The sequence below is a fragment of the Rhinatrema bivittatum genome, chromosome 3, assembly GCF_901001135.1.
Source record: "Rhinatrema bivittatum chromosome 3, aRhiBiv1.1, whole genome shotgun sequence".
Lineage (NCBI taxonomy): Eukaryota > Metazoa > Chordata > Amphibia > Gymnophiona > Rhinatrematidae > Rhinatrema > Rhinatrema bivittatum.
Window position 1 is genome coordinate 413,056,672 of NC_042617.1, and position 26,286 is coordinate 413,082,957.

General features: G+C 43.7%; 1 protein-coding gene across 1 annotated transcript in view; it reads left to right on the forward strand.

Annotated features, from left to right (window-relative positions):
* The first annotated feature begins 14,018 nt into the window (after positions 1-14,018).
* The window catches only part of HMGCLL1 (3-hydroxymethyl-3-methylglutaryl-CoA lyase like 1), a 250,155-nt gene continuing 237,887 nt past the window's right edge, over positions 14,019-26,286 (forward strand). The window contains exon 1 of the mRNA XM_029595695.1: positions 14,019-14,719. Coding sequence (XP_029451555.1) covers positions 14,624-14,719 — 96 coding nt within the window. The 5' untranslated portion in view covers positions 14,019-14,623. The remainder of the gene's footprint in view (positions 14,720-26,286) is intronic.

Here is a 26,286-nt window from a genome sequence, read left to right on the forward strand (position 1 = left end):
CACTCTTTTGACTTTCCCTTTTATTTTATTTTTATTTATTTATTTATTTATTTATTTATTTTTATTTTATTTTATTTTTATTTTATTTTATTTATTATTTTTATTTTATTCTATTTCATTCCATTTATGTCTTCCGCTATTCCCCACTCCTCTTTATACTTACCTTCTCCCTAACTAAGCCTAGTACAAGAACAACATATTTTGATTTATACATTTACTGGACTTTTATCACTTATGACCTTCATTACTATGTAATCCAATTCCAATTCTTATCTACCTTGATTACTATGTAATTTAAATTGTATATTTAGTTTTTCTTCTCTTTGACTATTACTTAAAGTTGCTTAAATGTTCATTGTTCCATGTAAGGCCGTTTGGCATGTTTTTGTTCTTTGTAAACCGGTTTGATTTGCATCTAATGTAGGAAGATCGGTATAGAAAAACAATAAATAAATAAATAAATAAATAAATAAATAGCACTCTAGCGCTCACCAATGGGGGATCACATCAAGGACACCAAACAACTCTGCAGCCAGGGCTTCAATGATGCTTGATCAGTTTGATGGTATATAGCGCCATCCCCAGTGCCATGGACACTCACAGACATTGTCAGCCTGGCAGCACCGAAGAGACCCCAGTTCCCAAAGGCATGGATGGACCTCTGACAACCATAGATGCCAGGGGCACCTGCAGGCAGGGCTCTGCAGCCCCAACATAGTTCCGACACATCTCATCAGTGCCCAAAAGAACCGATTACTGCCAGCACCATTGATGGTTCCCCTTGGCTCACCTATCTGTCTAAAGTCATTGATGCTGCAAGCTCAATGGTGTTCCTCACCAATGGCTATTGTTGCACAGGAGGTGGACCCTTGGACCGAGGTGGGGTTGATGCTACCCGCAGCGCAAGCCCTATGGGTCCCCACCATCGGCAGGTAGAGTTGGCTGATTGACGGAGGCCGGCTGGTACTTCGCCAATATCAGCCCTCGTTCCCCACAGGTTGAGCCCTTGGGTACTGTGGCCAGCTGGTCTTAGGTGGGCCTCCATCAGAGGTCTTCCGAGAGGCGATCAGAGAGACAGCCAGGGGCCAGCAGTGGTGGGTGAAATAGGAGAACAAGTCCAGACGAGGCAGAGTCCCGGAGACCTGGGCGCCAAGGACACATGCAAAAGCTATGACTGACGATAGCCTCGTGGGACCTCTGATCCCAGTGGCTCAGGCCCCTGAGATCGTTGGTATCAGCAGGATGCCCCTCAGTGCCCCATCAGGATACATGCAAGGAGCCTGGAGTGCACTGGCCCACTGTGCCTGGATGCTTCAATGTCCTGGGATGCCTTGAGTGGATAGAAAACTCAGCGCTCGATCCATCCAAGGCCGAAACCCCAATTGCCCAAGGGCTTCATTAGCACTTGAGGGCTCTCAAGAACCCCGGCAGTCAATGGCCTCGAGGACGACCAAGGCACTCAACGGCGATTCCAGTCCCTCATTAATGGTGCTTGACGTTGTCGACAGTGGCAACGAATGGCATCGGTGGCTAACACGTCCGATGGCCTCAATGGCAGCCTCACACCTTGATGGCAGCAAGGACTTCGATGGCACTGCAGTTCCACACTGCAATAGCATTGAGGGCTGATGCAGCATTGAGGCCACATACCTCGATGGCATCAAGGGTGGCTATGCATGCACCTCGATGGGAACAAGATCGTCGATGGCATCGATATCCTCGAGGGCCTCAGTGGTATTGAAGGCCCCGAGAACATCAAAGGCCCTAGTGCACTGATGGCCCCGAGGGCATCGATGGCCCTGAGGCATCGAGGACATTGATTGCATAGAAAGAGGCTACAATGGCATTGAGGGGGACATGGCACTTGATGGCAGTCCTGGTCTCTGACACTAGAGGTAAGTGCCAATACTCTGCCACATTGAGGCCCAAGGCACTCAATGACTCTGGTGCATCAAGTCGATGCCTACAGCATAGAAGGCCCTTACGGCATTGAGGGAGGTCATACACGTCAATGGCATCGAAGGTGCTACGGTACCTTGGCAGCATCCAGGATGACCATGACACTCAATGGCAATCCTGGTCCTCGACGCGGTCCGGACATCGCTGTGTCAGGTCAAAGGTGCACTGGTCACAGATGTGCATGGGCAACCATTACTAGGCATAGCACCGAAGATGCAGCAAAGAGCTGCTTGCCCAGGCTCCTGCTGGCCGTCTCTCTCTCAAGGAGACTATACTACTATCACATGCAAGCAGGAGGGGAGGCTACTTCATCCAGGGCTCCTGCTTGTGGAGACTAGTTCCTTTGAATGTGGGGAGGATTAGCTCTCATCCCCACAGGAATGGGTTAAGGTTAGGGACTGAGCCTCCATCAATGCCAATCAATCGGTGAAACGACATGTAACTCCTGTCCGTGTAGAACTCAGGCGAGTCCCCAGGCTCAGTGGCCTACATGGATCACCCATGGACTGCATTCAGTCAGTCCTACCAGCACCTGACAAAGGTACAAAAATAGACAGAGGAAATATAGGACACAGATACTAAACTACAGGTGAAGTATTTATTTAATAAGGGATAGTAATAGATTCTGCCAAACTGCACAGCAATTAAGGCTCGTCAAGTGGCTGGCAGACAGTGGAAAGAAGAGGAAAAAGTAAAATAAAACTACCACAAGGGAAAGGAAAGAAAAACAGCTGCAGCTCTAGAAAAAAATCACTTACAAAATCTACGAGGAGAGAGCAAAGCTGAATAACATGAACACATGGCTCCCGCGACCACACAGCTCCATTGAAAAAAAGAAACTGTGGGACTTTGCCTAGGGGGCAGGGTGATGACTATAGCTGCACATGCTTAGTAGGGCATGTTTGAAAGTTCTAGAATATTTGAAATTAAAGATCAGGACTGGGGCTCCATGTGATGATGTCACCCATGTGTGAGGGCTACTATTCTGCTTGTCCTTGGAGAATCCACATTCCTGCAAAATACATAGCTATTTATATATCTGAGGTTCTTGTTGCTTATAAGGTAAGGAGACACAAAGTGCCTGTGTGCTTTGTACCTATTTCTGCATTTTTCTGCAATTGGTGTGTAACCCCTTTTTTGGAGGATTGCTGCTCCATAGGAGACACAACTAATTTTTATCTTCAGGGGCTGCTCCAGCTAACCATTCCATCCCATGCTGACTCCTAATCCATGGAAGGAGACTCTTTTTATGGGGGGAAGCTTTTGCTTATGGCCCATATGATGAGAAAAGGTCACCAGTGTTTATATGGTCATTTTGTGTTTTCCATGAGGACTGTCTGGCCTCTTCTAGAGCCAAGGGCGGGTCTTAGCTCAGCGGCGTGCCCTGATTCAGAGTCTGTTATAAGGAAGTCCCTGCCTGCACTTCCTTACCTTAGCAATCTGGTTGGTTTAAGTTTTCCGAGATCTTCTGTACTCCTTCATAGTCGTATACCTTGACGACATCTTGATCTTTTCTAAAGACCTGGAATCTCACAGAGTTCATGTCAGGATCATACGAGAGAACCACCTGTACACCAAGCTGGAAAAATGCCTGTTTGAGCGTAATCGTCTACCCTTTTTAGGATACATCATTTGTGACCAAGGATTTTCCATGGACTCCAAGAAAGTCCAGGGGATCCGCGACTGGCCCCAGCCAGTAGGCCTCCAAACCTTGCAACGCTTTCTTGGGTTTACCGATTATTACCGGAGCTTCATCGCTAATTACTCCTCCCTAGTAGCCCCACTTACAGCTATGATTAGGAAAGGGCCAACACCCAGGTATGGACACCCAAAGCACTTGCTGCCTTCCAGACTATCAAGGAAGCGTTCTGCTCCAGTCCCTGTTTGCAGCACTCGGACCCCACGTGCCCTTTCGTCGTGGAGGTTGACGCCTCAGCAATTGATGTTCTTGAGCCAGTTTTCCCCCAAGGGCAAACTGGCCCCCTGCTCTTTCAATTCACACAAGTTCTCCCCCACGGAACAGCGTTACACCGTTGGTGACCGTGAAATCCTCGCAGTCAAGTTGGCACTCCAAGAGTGGCTCCCCGGTTGGAAGGGGCACAACACAAGTTCACCATCTTCACTGACCATAAGAACCTTGAGCTTCTGAAAGAGGCCTCAGCTCCTGAACCCTCGTCAAGCCCGATGGGCACTCTTCGAACGATTCAACTTCACACTTTGTTTCCGTCCTGGTTCTAAGAACTTTCATGCTGATGCACTATCCAGATCTTTTGAACCTGAAGACGTCCCTGAAGTTCTTAGCTTCATTATTGATCCTGCTTGTATTTCCCTTGCTGTGACCACCACAGTTCCAACTGGAAAAACTGTCGTTCCTAAGAGGTTACGTGAACGAGTTCTAAAATGGGCTCATGACTCCAAGTTGGCAGGCCATCCAGCCGTGCCCGAACCTTAGATATGTTACGAAGACACTATTGGTGGCCCAATATGGTGCAAGACTCCCGAAACTACGTGGACTCGTGTCCCATCTATGATCAGCAGAAGCCACCTACTGGAAAGCCTTGGGGCTTACTGCAACCACTCCCGGCACCTACCGAGCCATGGTCGAGCATCTCAACGGACTTCATTACGGACCTGCCTCCTTCCCAGAACAAAACGGTGATTTGGGTCATCATTGACTGTTTTTCAAAAATGGGTCACTTTGTTCCTCTGCCGGGCCTCCCTTCAGCCCCGGAATTCGCGAAACTGTTCTTAAAGAACATCTTTCATCTTCATGGATTCCCCAAGGAAATCATCTCTGATGGGGGACTACAGTTTGCTGCCAAGAATTGATGTTCCCTATGCAAGAAGTTCAACATCTCCCTAAGCTACACATCGGCCTATCATTCACAGGCCAATGGCCAAGTGGAAAGGACCAATCGGACCCTGAAGACGTTCCTCCACTCCTATGTAAATGATCAGCAAGATAATTGGTCTGATCTTCTTCCTTGGGCTGAGTTGTCGCACAATACGCATTTTGCTGCAGCCACCGACGTTTCCCCATTTTCTGTGGTATTCGGATGGCAGCCCCGCCTGCCTCTTCCTGTTCCCTTGACAATCCCGTCTCCAGCAGCACAATCCATGGCTCATACTGTTCATCAGGTATAGAACCGGGTAAAAGAGTGTCTTTCTCAAGTCGCTGAATGCTACAAGCTTAACTCTGATATCCATAGACGTCCTGCTCCGCTCTTCCATGCTGGCCAAAAGGTGTGGTAAAGCGCCCAACACATACGACTGAGACTCCCCTCTCATCGCTTGGCTCCAAAGTATATAGGACCATTTCCTGTATTCTGAAGAGTGGGAGCAGTATCATACCAACTTCAGCTACCTCATGCCATGGGCATCCATAACACGTTTCATGTGTCTTTATTGAAGCCATTGGTCCTCTCCTGGCCCTCACGCAGAGTTCCCTCTTCTCCACGGGTCTCTGCTGAACCTGACTCCTCCCTCCAGGTAAGAGAGATTCTTGACATTCAGTGGCGTCGAGGAAAATGGGAATACCTCTTAGCCTGGGAGGGTTACGGGGCCGAGGAAAATTTGTGGGAACCTTCCCATAATATCCTTGATAAAGAGCTTCTGAAAGCCTTCCATAGGGCTCATCCTGACAAGCCACGGCTGCGTAGGGGGAGGCCTAGAAGGGGGGGTACTGTTACGAGCCCCGTTCGTGCCCGTCCCGCGCACGGGCCTGCTCATCTTTATGGTCCCACGGCAGGCCCCGGGTCGGCCTCCCTAGCGGCAGCTGTTAGCACTTCCAGGCCCTGGTGTCCAACGGTGGTGGTCACCAGGCCTTCTAATGCGCACCAGGCCTCACGCCGGAGTTCGGCATCTTCAGTGCTGATGGCCACGCCCCTACATGCATGCGCAAACTGCCTGGTCTCTTGTAGGGCCAAGGGCGGGTCTTAGCTCCGCGGTGCGCCCTGATTGAGAGTCTGTTATAAGGAAGTCCCTGCCTGCACTTCCTTGCCTTGGCAATCAGGTCGGCTTATGCTAGATTGTCTCCGCGCCTGTACTTGTTCCTGTCTTGTTCCAAGTCTCGTTCCAGGATCCTTCTGTTCCAGTTCTGTTCCTGCCTTGTTCCTGCTTCCTAATTCCAGCGTCCTCCTGTTCTTGTTCGTCTGTTTGTCTACCCAGGTAGTACCCTGGACTGTCTCTCTGGTACTGACCTTGGTTTGCTTCTTGACCTGCCTGCCTGCCGCCTGCCTTGTGACTCCAGCCTGTTACTCGACTCGTCTGTCTGCTATCTGCCTCCTGACTCCAGTCTGCTCCTCGACCTGCCTGCCTGCCACCTGCCTCCTGACTCCAGCCTGCTACTCGACTCTTCTGCCTGCTGCCTGCCTTCTGACCCCAGCTTGCCTGTGACCTCATCTGACCTCTGGTATCTGACCTCTGCTTTGTTAACAATTCTTTGAACTGACTCCTGGACTCTGACCTCTGCCTGTTCGACCTCATCTCCAGATTCTGGCTCTGTTCCTAGCCTTGTCATCGCCTACGCTGTTCTGGTCCTCCTTGTTCCACCTGACCTCCAGTCTAGAACTTGACTATGCTCCTCCTCTGTCCGTGGGCATGCCGGACTTCCACTCTCCCAGGAGACCCTGCGAGGCCCACCTAAGTCCAAGTGGCCCGGGTCCCTACGGGCTCCTCCCGAGGGGACCTCGGGCTTCCAGTGGTGAACGTCTTCCTAGCCTCTGTCTCCTCCAGTGCTCCGCCCCCTGAGGGCAGTTACCTCCTAGTCCCTACCAGGAGGCAGTTCTCCACTGCCACCCTCTTATGCATGTGACTCAGAAAATGAATTTTTTGTGAGAAATATTATTGGATGAAATTTGAATACTCCCCACAATGTAAGATGGTTGAATGTAATCATATTGTAAACAGTATATGATATCCAAAGTACTTACATTTAGAGATATAGTGTATCTAACAAATGCTACCTGCAATTAGGTAGGCGTCTGCAAGTTACGCAAGCTATGGATCGTTTTCTTGCCATTTATAGGCAGAAAGGTTTCAACTGTATAACAATTCATGTTTAGTTCTGTTTAATCCTATCCAGGGCTTTAAAGTACCATATGTAAAATGTAAGCTTGCAATCAACCTTGGCTGTGAACCTGATAATCTTTTGCAGAATATGACCTTGTGGAAAGGTCAGTGAATTTAACAACAAGAATCTGCTGGTTCCAAAAAAAGAGTTATCCTGAAATAATCTTAAATACATATGGTATTTCACTTGAGAGAAGAGCTTTGGAAAATTGGCTGCACCATCTGCTTACTGAAGGAGATGACAAAATATAACCTGCTGTTTTTGAAAGTGCTGTTAACATTTGAAATATATTTCCTTGGGTATATATTTTTTTTAGTATTATCCAAACGCATGAAAGAGTACACAGAAAAGGTTAAAAAAGTATATAATTCACTGTCATATGAAGGGCTAAATGTTATTATTATGTATTGATGGTGTCTTACAGTCCAACACTAAGGGGGAACAAAAACCTTTGATTAGTTTTCCAGAAAAATGCATTCCTTGTCAGCACCAAAAGCTCAGACATGCATTCTAAGTCAAATCCTCGATTGAAAAGATGAGTTTCTGATTGATCATTCAACCTTATTTTCATTATTGTACCTAAACTGGCTAAAGAACTTATTCATAACAAATACTTGGTCTTCATATAATGATAAAAGAACGTTTTGGTTAATTCCATGAAAAATGCTAAGACCATGCTCTTCATACAGAGAGCCTTATTTACTAAGCATTTTTCTCAAAGAAAAAAATGGGAGAAAACCTTCAGTAAATAACCCTTACAATTTTCTGTTTAGTACAATTTCTCATTTGTCTTCTGCACCGTACTAAAGCTGGCATATTTTTGTGCATTCCCTACTATTTTTCAAGGGGATGGCATTATTAAAATATCTCTCTTGCTAATATTCAAAATTATATAGAAATGCTTTGAAACAGAAAACTCCAGAACAGATTAGTGCACCTAGGGAGGGTAATTTCAAAGCTTTCGGGTAAGTTTTAAAAGTCACGTGCTGATTTTATAACATGCAAGCGTCGCCGCGAGCATGTTATAAAATCTGATAACTATGCTCACATGTGTGCCCGATTTTAAATCAAGGCGCGCATGTGCATGCGGGTGCCGACTCACGCATGCAAGAGGCGGGGTTTAAGAAACACGCGCCAATGTGACTAGGTCTTTCTTGTTCCCTCCCAGTCTGTTCTGTTTCCAATAAAGGGGTGGAGAGGGGAAAAGGAAGGAGCAACTGGGAGGGAACTTTCTAAACCACCTAGCTAACCTTCCTTCCTTTTCCCCTCTCCACCCTAACCCATAAACCCCCCCAATTAACCTAATAATTTTTATTTTTCAACTTACCTGCTCTCCTGAGCAGGTAAGTGCCGGCATATGCTTCACCAGGACAGTGCCTTGTACAGTAGACATCCTAATGCTTATTGCTTAGCCACCTCTGACTACTTGCAACTTGCTAGAAAACCATGTCAGCAAGGCGTAGGCCCAGGTCAAAGCCAAATCCTTGAGTAGGTCAAGGACACAGTAAGTTGCTGAGATCTCGGCGTATGCAAGGCCGATGCCTTAGACTAGGCCAGAGCCTGGACTTAGGCCCAACACTGGGGCCTCATTATGAACACCAATGTGGCTAGGCTGGAGCATGGGCACAAACCCAATGTTGTGGCTCGGCCCGGAGGTCAGGTCCTGACACTGGGGCCTCAGCCTGGACCCAGGCCTGATGCTAGGGCCCTGATTTGGGGACCGAGTCCGGATGCCTGGGTCTTGGCCTAAGTCCAGCCCAGGCCCAGAGCAGAGGCCTCAGAGCAGCTCTAAAGACATCCTTTTCTTCTTTTCTTCTTCAAATGATGCTATCCGCTGGCATCGCACCGGAGTTAATTAACATAAGAACATAAGAAATTGCCTTGCTGGGTCAAACTAAGGGCCCATCAAGCCCAGCATCCTGCTTCCAACAAAGGCCAAACCAGGCCACAAAAACCTGACAATTACCCAAACACTAAGAAGATCTCATGCTACTGATGCAATTAATAGCAGTGGCTATTCCCTAAGTAAACTTGATTAATAGCAGTTAATGAAATTCTCCTCCAAGAACTTATCCAAACCTTTTATGAACCCAGCTACACTAATTGCACTAACCACATCCTCTGGCAACAAATTCCAGAGCTTTAGTGTGTTGAGTGAAAAATAATTTTCTCCAATTAGTCTTAAATGTGCTACTTGCTAACTTCATGGAATGCCCCCTAGTCCTTCTATTATTCCAAAAGTGTAAATAACTGATTATATCTACTCGTTCAAGACCTCTCATGATCTTAAAGACCTCTATCATATCCCCCCTCAGCCATCTCTTCTCCAAGCTGAACAGCCCTAACCTCTTCAGCCTTTCCTCATAAGGAAGCTGTTCCATCCCCTTTATCATTTTGGTTGCCCTTCTCTGTACCTTCTCCATCGCAACTATATATTTTTGAGATGCGGAGATCAGATTTGTACACAGAATTCAAGATGCAGTCTCACCATGGAGTGATATAGAGGCATTATGACATTTTCCATTTTATTAACCATTCCCATCCTAATAATTCCTAACATTCTGTTTGCTTTTTTGACTGCTGCAGCACACTGAGCCGACGATTTTAAAGTATTATCCACCATGATGCCTAGATCTTTTTCCTGGGTGGTAGCTCCTAATATGGAACCTTACATCATGTAACTACAGCAAGGGTTATTTTTCCCTATATGCAACACCTTGCACTTGTCTATGTTAAATTTCATCTGCCATTTGGATGCCCAATCATCCAGTCTTGCAAGGTCCTTCTGTAATGTATCACAATCCGCTTGTGATTGAATAATTTTGTATCATCCGCAAATTTGATAACCTCATTCATCATATTCTTTTCCAGATCATTTATACATATATATTGAAAAGCACCGGTCCAAGTACAGATCCCTGAGGAACTCCACTGTTTACCATTTTCCACTGAGAAAATTGACCATTTAATCCTACTCTCTGTTTCCTGTCTTTTAACCAGTTTGTAATCCATGAAAGGACACTGCCTCCTATCCTATGACTTTTTAGTTTTCTTAGAAGCCTCTCATGAGGGACTTTGTTAAATGCCTTCTGAAAATCCAAATACACTACATCTACCAGCTCACCTTTATCCACATGTTTATTAACCCATTCAAAGCTCAAAACTTGGCTTTTCACAAAAGCCTTCACTTAAAGGTCTCTCCCTCAGGGTCAGATTCACGATGATGCGAGATGTCCGACGCCGTAACCATTTAATCTTATAATTTAATCTCATTATTTCCCCGCAAGCTGTATGTTATAATGCATTCATGCTTTTCAAGTCTGCTGTAAATCCAAGTTTGTTGAATGTTTATGTTTATCTATATTTTATATATTTATACTTATATTTATAATAATTTAATTTTATTTTAAGTCATTCGCTGCTTTATCTATAAGTTCATACGAAGTTAGCTCTGTTATCTGTACCCTCTTGTTTGATGTAATTTCCAACTTTGGTTCTATGTAAACCGACGTGATATGTACTAGTACAGGAACATCGGTATATAAAAGCCTTAAATAAAACAAATAAATAAATAAATATTCAACTTTTCAGGGACTTTCAAAGCAGATTACATTCAGGTACTGCAGGTATTTTGTTTGCACTCCATTAATTTGTATTTCCAGCCCTAGTACCAGTTGCTAGTCTTCAAAGGAGGAATAGAGGACTTAACTGCAGTTCTAGGTCCTAGTCCTAGGCTTGAGAGCTGGTAATTTTCTGCTAGGTCACATCAGAAGAGGCGTAGCCATGGGTGGACCTGGGAGGGGCATGGCCCACCCATTTTGGGCTGAAGCCCACCCAGACAGAGCTGCCCAACATCACAGCAGCATGGTGATGAACTGCCTGTGGGGATTCCATCCCCACGCGGACACCTGAGCAGACCCACGGTGGCGTGATAATGACATGCCTGTTGCAATCCCATCCCCTGCGAGCACATGAACAGGCCCACGGCGGCACAATTATGTTGTGTCCGCAGGGATATCCTCCGTGGGCACATGATCAGAACTGCGGCAGCACATTGAAAACCTGACCACGAGGATTCCACCCCCCTCGCGGGCTGTAGAGGACAACAACGGCCTGGGGAAGAACAGCCCGCAAGAGTATTTCCTCCAGTGGGCTGAAGACGACCACAGTGATGTGACAGGCCACAAGAGGTGATGGAGGTAGGCTGTTAAAGGCAAGGGAGAAGGAGTGAAAATGTCTTACTCCCTCACCTCTTCTCCCTGTCTCTTACCTTTCTATCTGCCTCACTTGCTTAGCTTCCTCTCCCTCCCCTTCCTTCTTACTGAGGAGGGGAGGATAAGGGAACCATACAAAATGAGTGGAAGGGAAGGGGGGAGGGCTGTGATTGAGGGGAGGTGTGAGAGGGAAAGGAAGGAAAGGGAATGGAAGAGGGGTGACTGAGAGGGGAGGGAAGGAATTGAAGGGAAAGAGGAGTCAGTAAGAGGGAAAGTGGTAAGAGGGAAGGAAAGGGAGGAGTGGTGAGAAGAAAGAAAAGGGGGTGAATGAGGGGAAGGGGTGAGAGGGAAGGAGGATTGGAAAGGGGATTAATGAGAGGGAAGGAAAGGAAATGGAAAAGTGAGGGGGAAATGGATGAGTGAGAGGGAAGGGGGAAGGGAAGGAGTGAGGGGGAAGGGGGAAAGCAAGGAGTGAGTGAGGGAAGAGGAAGGAATGAGTGAGAGGGAAGGGGAAGGGAGTGAGTGAGAGGACAGGTAAAAGGTAAGAGGTGAGTGAGAGGGAAGGAGCAAGAACAAAGTAGGCAGTGAATGACTGTGAGACTCATTTCTTGTGTGTATGTGTGTGAGAGTATAGGTAGGCAGGTGTGAGAGAGCATGGGGGTGTGTGTGTGTGCTGTTTTTGCATGTGGGAGCCTGAGAGCAAGAACCTGTGTGTGTGTGTGTGAGGGAAAGTATGTGAGAGAGCCTGTGTGTAGGTGTTTTGTGTGATAGAGATGTTAGATTCCATATTAGGAATACCACCGATGAAAAGTAAAATACTTTGAAATGCTCTGTTCATTGTGTGGCATCGATCAAAAAAGCAAATAGAATGTTAGGAATTATTAGGAGAGTGGGAGCCTGTCTGTGAGAAAAGAGAGAGAATGTGAGAGTAAAAGACTTAGGAAAAGACTGACAAGGGGAAAGTGGAAAAAAGAGACCAGGACCAACTGTTTAGAAAAATGAAAAGACAAAAGGTAAAAAAAAGTAAAATGATTTTTTTAGCAATTGAAATATGCCATCTTTGGGAATGTGTATGTCTTATGTATTTGTATTTTGCTGTTTCTTTAGAGTTCTACTGTTCAGAGTCTGATTTCTCAGGCGTTGTTTTGGTTTTGTCTGCATGTTTCAGTTTCTAATTTGCAGTCCCTTATTTCTCTATTAGATAAGAGTTGGTCCGTGCTCTGCTAGTGTGGATTTTCTCTGTAAGAATTTGTACCCATTCCAGCTTGTTTGCTTTGTCCAGTAGGTGGCATATTAGTGTTCTGGGGCCTGGTGTAATATTTGTATTGCTGCCTTTTATAAATGAGTGCTGTTTGATGCCTGAGTTAGTGCTGTGATTTTATGGAAAGGCAAGGTTCTAGGTGTCTTTTTTTTTTTTTTTTGCAGGGTAGATTTTAAAAGCCCTACGTGCGCAAATTCCGTTGTTTACACGCATGGCTGGGCCTTGCGCATGTCGGGTGAATTTTTTAAGAGAACTGGTCATGTGCGTAATCACCGGTATGCGAATAAGTGCCAGGCCTCTTTGAAGGGGCTGGCCGGGGGGGGGGGGGCGTGTTTTGGGCAGGGTGGGGTAGGGCGGAGGGCGGGCTGGGACAGCACCATTCATCGCTGTCCCGAAGACTTGGCTGCTGGCACACGCAACTTACTTCAGGTCGGGCCCTTAACTAAGAAAACAAACAAAAAAAAACAAAGAAAAGAATAGGTAGGGTTTAGGGGGTGGGGAGGAGAGGTGAGGGGAAGGGGAAGGGGAAGGAAGTGTAGGTAGGGGGGTAGAGAAGTTCTCTCCCAGTCCATTCTTTAATTGGAGCGTACTGGGAGGGAACTGGGGAAGGCCACAATGTGTTGCTGCGTGGAAATTGCAGAAGTCCCTCCCCCCCTTTGTGTGCGCCACCCGCACATATGCACACGGATTATAAAATCCAGTGTACATGTGCGCACGGCCCAGATTTTCTATCATATGCGCACCGGTGTGCGCATGGTTGAAAATCGGTGTGTCCATGTGTGCATGCCGGGAAGCATGCGAACATGGTCGCGCACGTGCACAGTGGAAAATCTACCCCAGAGTGTTTAGAAGTGTTAGGATTTTGTTTTGCTGAGGTGATACAAGAATTTTAATTTGTTTTTCTTTTGCATGTTGGGTTGTTATGTGATCTGTCCTAGTTCTGCTCTGCGCTAGTTCTAATTACTATTTTACTGAAGCTTTGATGATCTCTGCCTTTCTAGAAAGAGTATTCAAAAAGACTTCATTGAAATTTGTTTTATTACAGGATTGATTGGATCTGATGTTTATGTTCCTTACTTTTTACATGATATTCATATGTATTTATAAACTAAAATAAAATTAATACAGATTGATAAGACATTTTTAATGTTGGTAAGTGCCTGAAATAATTAATTTAGAATATTTTAAAGTTTCACTCGATGCATAACAGCTGTTTGCAGCCTACTCTAAAGCATTATTTATGGATAGAACAACTAGTAGGGCTCAGACCTGTAAGCCTACTGCCCACTCATGTTAACCCTGGGCCCACCGAAAAAATCAGCTCTGGCTACTCCACTGCACACCAGGTCCATGACAGAGAACCTTTTTGAACTTGCTTCCTTTTCCCTATTGGGATTTTGCTTGCCACTGGCCTTTATCTGGTATCTCTCTCTTTTTTTTAAGGACAATTATCACTGGAACCAGTAACAGGAACAGCAGGTTTTGTGGTGGGTGGATCGCTGATGCATGCGAGGACTGTGGTGTCTTGTCGCGAGCAGCCTCCAGTCTAATTGTACATTGGCTCTTTGAAAGCTGGGCATAATCACTGCAGACGGCGAGCTCACGCACCACCGACAGAAGGAAAGAGGACCGGCGCCTGCGCACTCAATCCCCTCTCTGGTATTGCTGCTTATCAGCGCATGTGCAACGTCCCGCGCTCCAGTCGAACGTCTCTAACAAATATGTAGTGGATAGCAATTGGGTGCGAGGCAGACAAGCGATAGTGGAAGAGGCTCTGCACGTGTGCCTCTACTTGAGACGGAAATGCTGGATGCAGGAGGCCCCGGGGAACGGCCAGCCTTGTATCAGAGCAGGACTTCGCTACCGAGCTCTGGCGGCTGCGGATGCTGTTGCTAGGGTAACGGAAAATCTCCCTGCCGATACCTGGGCCGTCAGCTTTCCGCCAATCAGATGCCCACATGCCCAGCAGTAGTTCTGACGTAACCCAGCAGGGAGCGAGCGGCTGGAGTTCCTTGGCCGGGTGTATCCCGATGCTGGTTTCAGCGTGAACGCCCGCTGCTCCCTTAATTCTCAGATAATGAAATAAGGAGAAGGAGGGCAAGATTCCATCCGGCCCTGATGGGTAACTTCCCTCCGGCAGTAAAACACTGCCTCAGCTATCAGCATCTCCTCAAGGAACATCTCTGGGTCTCCGAAGGGCTTGCCCCTGAGCAGGTATTGTGTGGACTCTAGTGGTTTGTTTTCTTGCATAATATTTTTATTTTTATACCATGGAAACTAAATCTCAGAGATAGCAAGGCACTGATTAGGTACTGTAGGACTACATGTAGGAATGCCAACTAGCCTGGATAGCCTGTTTTTTTTTGGTTTTTTTTAACCTGTGCAATATTTGGTCGGGTCTAGTAACCAAACACTAATAATCCCATCTCCTGGGTACTTACTCAAGTACTCCTCGCTCACCATATCGTTTGGTTCCTGCAACAGTGTGGCAGCTCAGGGATCCTAACAGAGGCTCCTGAGGCATCCTTTTCCTCCTGTGCAGGAGGGGTTTCAGTGGTTACACCCTTTTACTGCTAAAATGCAGCTGTGGCAAAATGTATGCACACAGACTAAGTTTAATATATCTGGCCCAATATCTAAACTAGTTTATATCAAGTACTGTATATCAATTTTGTCACATCTAATTCATATTAAAAATATTAAATAGCATTTTCAAAATAGTATACTTGTAAATAGAACATAATCTTTAGAATGTCTCAATTTACATTTTTATTGATTTAAAAAAGTGCTGTTGGAGAAATATGTAGACAAAGAAAAATTGAAGGATGGAGGGAGGGAGTCCAGAGCTGTGTTCCTTTATTTTTAGATGGGTAGGCTGTCTTTGCCTCCCTAAGTCTTACATCACTCCTTTCTTGTACTCTTCCCTTTCATTCATCCATTTGTTATTTGGATTCTCTTCTCCTCTGAGCTCACTATTCTCATCTCTAATTTTTCTCACTCTCTTGCTCACCCTTCTCTTAGCTCCTCTTTTCCTCTTCTTTCATTTCCCCCTTTGTTGGCCTTTTCTTTCCTTCTCATCTTAGCTCCTTTGCTTCTCACTCTCAGCCTACATCTCACCTCTTTTGAGCTGCCATGGGACATAGCAAGCACACATGCTTTACCTAGTTCCCTGTGGCCAGTGCTGCCTGCTCCTCTGCTAACACTGCAATTCCATGGGTACTGTTATTACAGAACATTCAAGCTCCATCCACTCACCAAGGTAAGAAAACTAAATGGATGACCGAGGCTTGCAGAACTCTAGTGCTGAGACAAGTCAGAGTCATCCATTTAATTTTCTTACCTTGGTGAGTGGTTGGAGCTTGAATTTTCAGTAGTAGCAGTGCCCATGGAACTGCAGTGTCAGCAGAGGAGCAGACAGCACTGGCCACAGGGAATCAGGAAAAGCATGTGTACTTGCTGTGTCCCATGGCAGCTGCTGTTCTTCTCCCTGCAGTGTCTGCATGGGCCTCCTTTTGAATCTTAACTAGATGCTGTAGGAATAGGAGGAGGAGAGGGAACAGTGACCACATATGCTCTTTTCCAATCCCTGCAGTGTGTGCTGCTTGTTTGTTTCTTAACACTATACATGTGAGGCTACTGTTGCTCTGGAAGGCAGAAGGAAGGACGTGCAGCCTGGGAGTCGCCTGGAAGATCTGGGAGACTTGCCCTATCTGCTAAATTCTGTAGGTTTACATACTTTGTGAAAATAAGTAGATAGGTGCCACATTTATCCGCCTATGCCCAACTGCAATAGTGAAGTTAAGAAAATTTAAGATATGAGAAAAATAGGTAATAAAATGGTTGCATTTATTAAGAGATGATATAGTCTTGAATGCTAAATGGGTAATATCTGGAAAGTGGAAAACATTACTATTAGCCTTATATCATTTGGATTCATTCTAAAGATAAAATGCTCAATAACTAATATAGAGTCAGTTGAAATATGTCCTAGGACAGGGCTTCCCAAGCCTGTCCTGGGACCCCACAGCCAGTTTGGAAGGCTATAATAGCTAAAAGATCATCTTTCAAGAAATGGAAAAGAGATCTGAATGAAAAAAACAAACAAACCAGGAAACAGCATACACACTGGCAAGTTAGATGCAAAGCATTGTTAAGGAAGGCAAAGAGAGAATTTGAAAAGAAGGTTGTAGAGGAAGCAAAAACTCATAATAAAAATGTTTTCAGGTACATTCAAAGTAAAAAGCTTGCAAGGGAATCAGTTAGATCATTAGATGATCAAGGGCTAAAAGGGGCCCTTAGGAATGATAGAGCCATAGCAGAGAGACTAAATAATTTTTTTTCTTCAGTCTTCACTGAGGAAGGTGTAAAAGAGATACCCATGCCAGAAATGATATTCAAAGGTGATGATTCAGCAGAACTGAAACAAATCTGAGTTTACATGGAAGATGTAATGGGGCAAATTGACAAACTAAAGAGTAGCAAATCTCCTGAACCAGAAGGTATACAGCCCAGAGTTCTGAAAGAACTCAAAAAAGAAATTGCGGACCTGCTATTACTAATTTTGTGAACTATCATTAAAATCATCTATGGCACCTAAAAACTGGACGGTTGCCAATGTAATGTCAATTATTAAAATGGGATCATGGGATGATTCAGGAAACTACAGACCAGTGAGTTTGACGTCTGTGCCATACCTCATGGTAAAAACTATCATAAAGAAAAGAAACTGCTGATCATATAGATAGGCATAGTTTAATGGGACAAAGCCAATGTGGATTTAGCCAAGGGAAGTCTTGCCTCACCAATCTGCTACATTTTCTTGAGGGTAAAAATGAACATGTGGATAAAGCTGAACCAGCTGATTATAGTGTATCTGGATTTTCAGAAAGTATTTTACAAAGATACTCTGTTATCTCTAACCTCACTCGATCCACCCCAACACTACCACAAGAACCCACTTCTAAAAAACAGTGCAATGAACTAGCACATTTCTTTCAAAACAAAGTTTTTTCACTCACTGCACAATTCTCCCCAAACACTGACAATGTAACACTTCCCTTCTTTAACATTTCTACATCACTCTTTTCATTTGAACCTTCCTCTTCCCTTGAAATTGAAAATATCTTTAAAAAGATGAGACCCTCTTCCCACCCTTCTGAAACTATACCTACCAAACTCCTACTAGCTATTCCCAAAACCATTGCTAAACCTCTCTCTGATATCTTCAACATTTCCTTGGAACAAGGCACAGTCCCCCACATCCTAAAACAAGCTGTGGTTAAACCCATTCTCAAAAAACCCAGTCTAGATTCTGCCAGCTTATCTAATTTCAGACCTAACTCCAATCTCCCTTTCCTTTCCAAAATCCTGGAAAAACTAGTTAACTCTCGCCTATCTGACTACCTCGATCAAAACAATATCCTCCCCTCTACACAATATGGTTTCCGGAAACACCTTAACACTGAAACCTTACTCCTCTCCCTAACCGACACGATAATCAAAGGAATGGAAATTGGCAATTCCTATCTTCTCGCCATGTTGGACATTTCCGCTGCTTTCGACACCGTTAATCACAACATCCTCATCAACATCCTTATCAGTATTGGAATCTCTGGAACTGCTCTCTCCTGGATAAAATCTTATCTACAAAATCATCACTACACTGTCATCATTGACAACAATGACTCTGACCCCATCAGCCTTGACCGGGGGGGGGGGGGCGGTCCCCCAAGGTTCCTCCCTCTCTTCCACATTGTTTAACATTTACATGCTCCCTCTCACCCAACCTCTTTTCCAACCTTGGTTTCAAACACTTCATCTAATGCAGATGATGTGCAGATTCTTTTCCCTTTTACAGACTCCCTGCAAACTGCCCTCCAAAACTGGGATTCATGCCTCACTTCTATTAACCAGCTACTCACCAACATGCATTTGGCTCTCAACCCTCAGAAAACTGAACTGCTCATCATCTCCAACTAACGCCCTTCACCCCCTATACCCCCTTCTTACTCATCCTCTACCTTCCCCGCCCACACTCGAAGCCTGGGTGTTCTTATTGACAACCAGCTCACCTCCTTGTTCTTCGTCAAATCACCTGAAGCAGTATACACAACATAAGAAACAATAAAAGCAAATAATTAAATTAAAAATTATAACAAACAATAACAATAACATCAAAATATACTAAATACAAACAGTACCTGAATGTAATTTGCTTTAAAATGTCTGCAAAGCGGAATATAAATCAAATAAATGAATTAACTAAATGTCCTGAACCATCTGATGATAACATTGGCTATTAAAAGGTTACTGATCCTAGGCTGGGAATAAGAAAGCCTTTACCCCTTTTCAAAAAGCTAAATAATTTACCTTTTGTAATTTGTACCTCAGAAATAGGACAGTGACTGAAAAAGTCCTAGATCTATTTCAGGCAAGTCACATTTCCTGTAACGAAAGAATTCTCAATTCTGTCTCGGGCATGTACCAGTCCAGGCTATTAGCCATATTTGTGGGCCCCTTTCCAACTCAGCTAGGGCTGCCAGACTCCACCCTGACCTGCTAGATGAAGGCAAGCTCTGCTGGCTCTCCCTTCATCATGCTGTCTGACCAGCTCTACTGTTACAGTGCTTGCTGCTCTTGTTGCAGCTGAATCGCAGATCTGTGGGCCGAATCCTGCCCACCCATTGATGTCATTTGTAGCTTGGTGCTGTCTAAACCTTGACCTGTCAGGGTGTCATGTTTGCTGAAGAAGGGAATTCAACCCTTGGCATACCCCTTAGCACTACCCTGAAGCATCTTCAGCAAAAGACAAAAAACGTCCACTTCTGATATAGATGTAAATACTTCTTTGTTTTCTCATTTTTCTTCTGTTGCCATCGCTGTTCTTTGTGGTCATAGACTTATTCTGCAGGGTGCATGGACGAATCCTCAACGATGTGGAGATTTCGACGAGACCAAGTATAGAACTTATTTATTCCTTTAGTCCTTCCCCTTTTTCCAGCTCTGCTCTTTGTGGCTGCAGACAGAACTGAATAAGTACAAATGGACAGACTGTGACTATACCAAGATTATCATTTGCTTTGCCTCCCAGAAAGTTGAAAATTGGACTAATTAATGCACATTTCTTGACGTCAAAAGCCTACATGAATCTTTAATCATATTTTAGAACATCTGATTCAGTTATTTTTTTATTACTGAAACTTGTCAAGAGGAAGGGAAGAGCATTTTGTTATATAAATTTGTCCACTAGGTTTGGCACGATGCTATTATTGTAGATCTTTGAAAAAAAGGGGGTGGTGTATTTATTTATTTGTTTATTTATTTATTACGGCAATTTATAAACCGCTTTCCTGTCTAAAATAAATCATCCAAAGTGGTGTACAACAGTAAATAGTAAGCTTTCATAAAAGCCTTACTTCACACCAGTAAGCATCAACCAAGTCTTCAGTATATGTGGTTGGGAAAGTGAGTAGAAATTCTTTATTATGAATATCTAAACCTTAAAATGCTTGACACTGAATCTTTTCCTATGAGTAAAGCTCCTTTGGTTAGGACTAGTGCAAAGAACTATCAGGCCTTCTTATTTAATGTCGACTTTATCAGAGTCCTCAGTAGACAAAATTTTAGGGTTGTATCAGAAATCTCAGTTAGGTCCTTGGAGTCTTTAATGTGCAGGCAAATGATCTGCAAAAACTGACTGATAAGAAATGTCTATTTTCAATTGATGACCTGAGTTTTACACAGCACGTTCACTTTCCAGCACATTCAGCTAGAACACCTTTGATTTTGTTTTTGTTTTAGGAAAATGTGTTTTATCTTATAGCCAGATCTATTTCTTCTCTCTCCCCTGGATATGATTACTTTTCTCTTTAATACTGAGGATAACTCTTTTAAGGAAAATGCATCTTCTCTTTCCTCTAGAAATATGTAAGATATTAATATAGAGTGGTCGCTCTCCCACTTAAATTTCTCTGACACTTTTTCTGAGCTTCCTATTGACACTCAGGTTCATGTGTGTAACTCTGTGCTTCAGTCTGCTTTAGAAAAGGTGGCTCCTCTCCAGACTCGATCTTTCTCTTCCCCTCCATACTCCCCATGGTATCCATCTGGTTTAACTTTATTAAAAAGGCAGTGCTGCCATTTTGAAAGGAAATGCTGGAAAACAAAATCACTGTCCAGCTTTCAGCTGTGGGAAACTAATATAGTTACCTATAAGTCAGCAATTAGAGCTGCAAAACAGTATCTTTCTACTCAGTTCATAAAAGCTGAAAATTGTCCCAGACATCTCCACAAAATCATTTCTAGGCTGACTGCCAATAATTGTAGCACCATAGAGGATTACTTGGTAAGCTTATCAGCAGATATTTTTTGCAGATTACTTTGAATCTGAGACATCCAAAATAAATTTCCACTGATTCCTCTTCAAGATGAACTTGCCCTGACTGAGCCAGAAATGAATGACTCCATTTTTATTAAATTTGAAAGTTCATTTTGTCATTCAGTAGCTACTCCAAATTAGTGATTTTGAAAAAGTGGTGTTTCAGCAGCTTAGCAATGTCCTTGAAAAAACTCATGCCCTTCACCTGAGACAGTCCGGATTTCATAAAGACCATATTACAGATAAAACACTTATATCTATGGTGCACGAAATGTGGATGAAAGGCTCGTGTAAGTTTATTAGATATAGGTGCAGTCATCGATCAGACATGGAATTAGGCATAGGCAACTTTCTAAGGTGCCAAATTTTGAAGGTGCCAAATATCCAGGTCAAAAAGAAGACTGTTTCTGATTGCTTTAGGGCCATTTGCTGGGAGAGCATCAAAGGGGAACTACCATGGCACTCTATATTTGGGCATTAAAAATTAAATCCGACTCTGCCTTGGATACCATAAATCACTCACTATTACTAAAAGGCTAGAACTAAGCTTTGGTAGAATAGTTCTAAACTGGTTCAAATCTTTTTTAACTGATTGGACTTATAAGTTCATTTGTGGAGTTCCCCTAGGCTCTGTTTTAGTTCATACACTATTTAATTTGTCCTGTGACTCTTATACTAGCTTTTGGTATTAACTGTTTTTTCTTCTCTGATGACATCCAAATTGTGGCTTATTTTGATTCCTAAGCCTCACACAACCTGTCTATCCTAAATATCCTTGGTCTCTGGGTGACTGAACGATCATAACTGAAACTTAATCCAACCAAATCCAAGGCTTTATGGGAATCCAGATGAAATCATACTTTACTGAGCTTTCCTTCCATTTGGGGATTAATATTGTTTCCAAAGATACAGTAACTATCTTGGGAATGAAAATGGATTCAAAAGTCTCAGTGCTCTTCCAAGTTTCATCTGTGATTCACACCTCATATATATGTTCTTCATCAGCTATAAAATGTTTTAGAAAGGAAAGATTTACAAGGTTTTGTTCATTTAATGATCTCCAATCATATGGAGTATTCCAATAATTTATATCAGGTTTACACATTGACCCTAAATTTATGCAATTCAGAATACTGTGGCAAAATTCTCTTTAGTGCCAGAAAGTTTGACCATTTAAGCCCCCCTATTAGCTGACCTTCACTACCTCTCTAGTGCCCACAGAATTAGATTTCAGATACTTAATATTGTTCTTCCTCTTCATCCATTCAGACCAGTCCTTTCAATGAAAGAAAGGGTGTAATGGTGCATCCTTGGGATTGGCGTAATATGTTAGGTGCATTTATTTGTCTATTTATTTATTTATTGGATATATATACTGCTATTCTGTATAAACAATCATATAGGTTTACAATTATAAACAGTTAAAACTATCTCACATTATTATAACACATAAAGGCAGTTTAAAATAAATACATTTACATAATAATAAATTATGTAAAATGAAAAACAGATAAAAGTATAAAATAAATAAAAATAGACTAAAAAATAAATAGAAAAAGATAATAAAAGAAGGCCTCAACCCTTTACTCTTGCAATGATGTTATGTAGCCATTGAAATCTAGTATGCTTGTTTAAATAACCACATTTTAAGATCTTTTTTAAAAGCTGCAAAATCTCTTTGTAGTCTTAATTCAGTTGACAAACAGTTCCTTAATTTTGGGCCTGCTACAGATAATGCTCTATCCCTAACCTCACTCAGATGTGTTGATTTAATTGAAGGAATGTTTAATAAACCTTGGTTTAATGATCTCAGATTTCAATGTGGAATATAAAGATAAAGGGAAACGTTTAACCATTTGGTATTATCCTTATTAAGAAATTGAACATAAGAAATTGCCATACTGGGTCAGACCAAGGGTCCAGCATCCTGTTTCCAAAGTGGCCAGTCCAGGTTACAAGTACCTGGCAAGTACCAAAACACTAAGTAGATCCCATGCTACTGATGCCAGTAATAGCAGTGCCTATTCTCTAAGACAACTCGATTAATAGCAGTTAATGGGTTGCTCCTCCAAGAACTTATCCAAACCTTTTTTAAACCCATCTACACTAATTGCATTAACCACATCCTCTGTTGTGGCCCCGATCACGGCACTCGCGACCGGGACCTTACCTCGATCTTCCGGGTTTGGGACTCGAGCTCGCTGCAGGGGTCCGCCGGGTCTCGGGCCTGTTCTTCGGCGGCGTTTCTGCGGGGGCGACGCCGCCGGGACGCCAAAGCCATTCGCCCTCCTCCTAGGCGCACGTGCGCGCCAAGAGCCCGAACTTGTATGCCCTTTCTCGCCACTCGATGCTCCGCCCGTCTCAGTGACGTCAGACGCCGACGGATATGTAAGGCCGGTGTCTACCTTGGTTAGACGCCTTGCAACGAGGTTACCTTGGGGTTCCTAGTTGCTGTGTGCCTCGGAGTTCACTAACGTCTGTTAGCCAGGTTCCAGCCTCAGTATCCTGCTTCAGTTCCAGCCTGGTTCCTGCTTCTGTGCCTTGCTTCAGTTCCAGCCTGGTTCCTGCTTCTGTGCCCTGCTTCAGTTCCAGCCTGGTGTCTGCCTTGATCCAGGATCATCTTCTCTGCGTCCCCTAAGCCCCAGTGGTCGGGCTCCTACGGGCTCCTCCCGGGGGAGTCTTGGCTTCCAGGGTGAAGACATCTTCACTGATCTCCTAAGTCCCAGCGGCTGGACTCCCACAGGCCCCTCTTGGGGAGTACGGGTTTCCAGGGTGAAGGCCTACTCTTTCACCTGGTCCAGTGTCCGCCTCCCGGCCTGCACCTCGCTCCACGGAGACAGCGGTCCACCTTTCCCTGTCTCTGCCAGGCCGGCCCAAGAGTCCACTAAACACTCTCAACATCCTCTGGCAACAAATTCCAGAGCTCAATAATGCATTGAGTGAAAAATATTTTTTTTTCCGATTAGTTTAAATGTGCTACTTGCTAACTTCATGGAGTGCCTCCTAGTTCTTCTATTATCCAAAAGAGTAAATAACCGATTCTAGACCTCTCATGATTTTAAAGACCTCTATCATATCCCCACCTCAGCCATCTCTTTTCCAAGCTGAACAGCCCTAACCCCTTTAGCGTTTCCTCATAGGGGAGCTGTTCCATCCCCTTTATCATTTGGTCGCCCTTCTCTATACCTTCTCAATTGCAACTATATCTTTTTTGAGATGCAGCAACCAGAATTGTACACAGTACTCAAGGTGCGGTCTCACCATGGAGTGATAACAGAGGCATTATGACATTTTCCGTTTTATTCACCATTCCTTTCCTAATAATTCCTAACATTCTGTTTGCCTTTTTGACTACCACAGCACACTGAGCCGATGATTTCAATGTATTATTCACTATGACGCCTAGATCTTTTTCCTGGATGGTAGCTCCTAATACGGATATTATTGATAGATTTATGTAGCAAACATAGAATTTTGAACTATATCCGAAATTTCATCATTAGCCAGTGTAACGAAATTAATGTTGGGTGGCTGGTGGGTGTGAGGATCGCCTGTTCTAATATTCGACACCTTAGAATGGACGAACCTCTATTTACACATTGATCTCAGTTGAACCACTCCATCTCTGACCTCTTCTTCACCGTGCTTGAGGTGGTCTCCCCCCCATCACGGGGAGGGGATTTTTTCGAGGTACTTGGAAGAAGAGAGCAAAGATGGATTTACATTTTGGATACAGTTAGCCCGGGTGGCCTCAACAAGGAGATCGAGTGGCATTTATTTAGTTGATGGGTGCTCTGTGATGATTGGTTGAAGGATCTCGTGAGGGATCTTGGTTTTGCGCCAATTTTTTGCTTTAAATGTTTGTCAGTCTGAGGGCGCTCGCGCTCCATGACAGCTGGAAAAGGTATGTACCTTAGTTTGAATGGTCTATGTAAAGTAGCGCATTCTTATATTCCACCTCAATTTTATTTTTCATTTACAGAACCTTTAAATACTTGTGGTCCCTCCCGATGCAGCTACCGCAAAACACGGAACCGTGTCGGGGGATGTTATAAATGAATATGTTGGATCTGTGGAGTTGCCTATTTTCATTCCTGAAGTATCAAATATAATAAATATTAGGAATTGTGGAATTGAAGACTTGTCCCTGCACCGTTATTATTGGTAGATTTCATTTACCCCAATATTGACTGGGTAAATGTATCATCAGTACATGCTAGAGATATAAAGTTCCTGGATGGAATAAATGACTTTTTTATGGAGCAATTGGTTTAGGAACCGACAAGAAAGGGAGAAAGTTTAGATATAATTCTCAGTGGAGCACAGGATTTGGTGAGAGATGTAACGGTGGTGGGGCCGCTTGGCAATAGTGATCATAATATGATCAAATTTGAATTAATGACTTGAAAGGGGACAGTAAGCAAATCCATGGCTCTCGTGGTAAACTTTCAAAAGGGAAACTTTGATAAAATGAGAAAAATAGTTAGAAATAAAACTGAAAGGAGCAGCTACAACAGTAAAAAGTGTGCAAGAGGCATAGTCAGTGTTAAAAAATACCATTCTAGAAGCACAATCCAGATGTATTCCACACATTAAGAAAGGTGGAAAGAAGGCAAAACGATTACCGGCATGGTTAAAAGGGGAGGTGAAAGAAGCTATTTTAGCCAAAAGATCTTCATTCAAAAATTGGAAGAAGGATCCAACAGAAGAAAATAGGATAATACATAAGCGTTGGCAAGTTAAATGTAAGAGATTGATAAGACAGGCTAAGAGAGAATTTGAAAAGAAGTTGGCCGTAGAGGCAAAAACCCACAGTAAAACCTTTTTTAAATATATCCGAAGCAGAAATCCTGTGAGGGAGTCAGTTGGACCGTTAGATGATCGAGGGGTTAAAGGGGCACTTAGAGAAAGATTAAATGATTTATTTGCTTCGGTGTTTACTGAAGAGGATGTTGGGGAGGTACCCGTACCGAAGAAAGTTTTCATGGGTAATGATTCAGATGGACTGAACCAAATCCCAGTGAACCTAGAAGATGTGGTAGGCCTGATTGACAAACTGAAGAGTAGTAAATCAGCTGGACCAGATGGTGTACATCCCAGAGTTCTGAAGGAACTCAAAAATTAAATTTCAGACCTATTAGTAAAAATTTGTAACCTATCATTAAAATCATCATTGTACCTGAAGACTGGAGGATAGCTAATGTAACCCCAATATTTAAAAAGGGCTCCAGGGGCGGTCCGGGAAACTACAGACTGGATAGCCTGACTTCAGTGCCAGGAAAAATAGTGGAAAGTGTTCTAAACATCAAAATCACAGAACATATAGAAAGACATGGTTTAATGGAACAAAGTCAGCATGGCTTTACCCACATAGTTGTAACATGGGAAATAACTGCACCTTTTT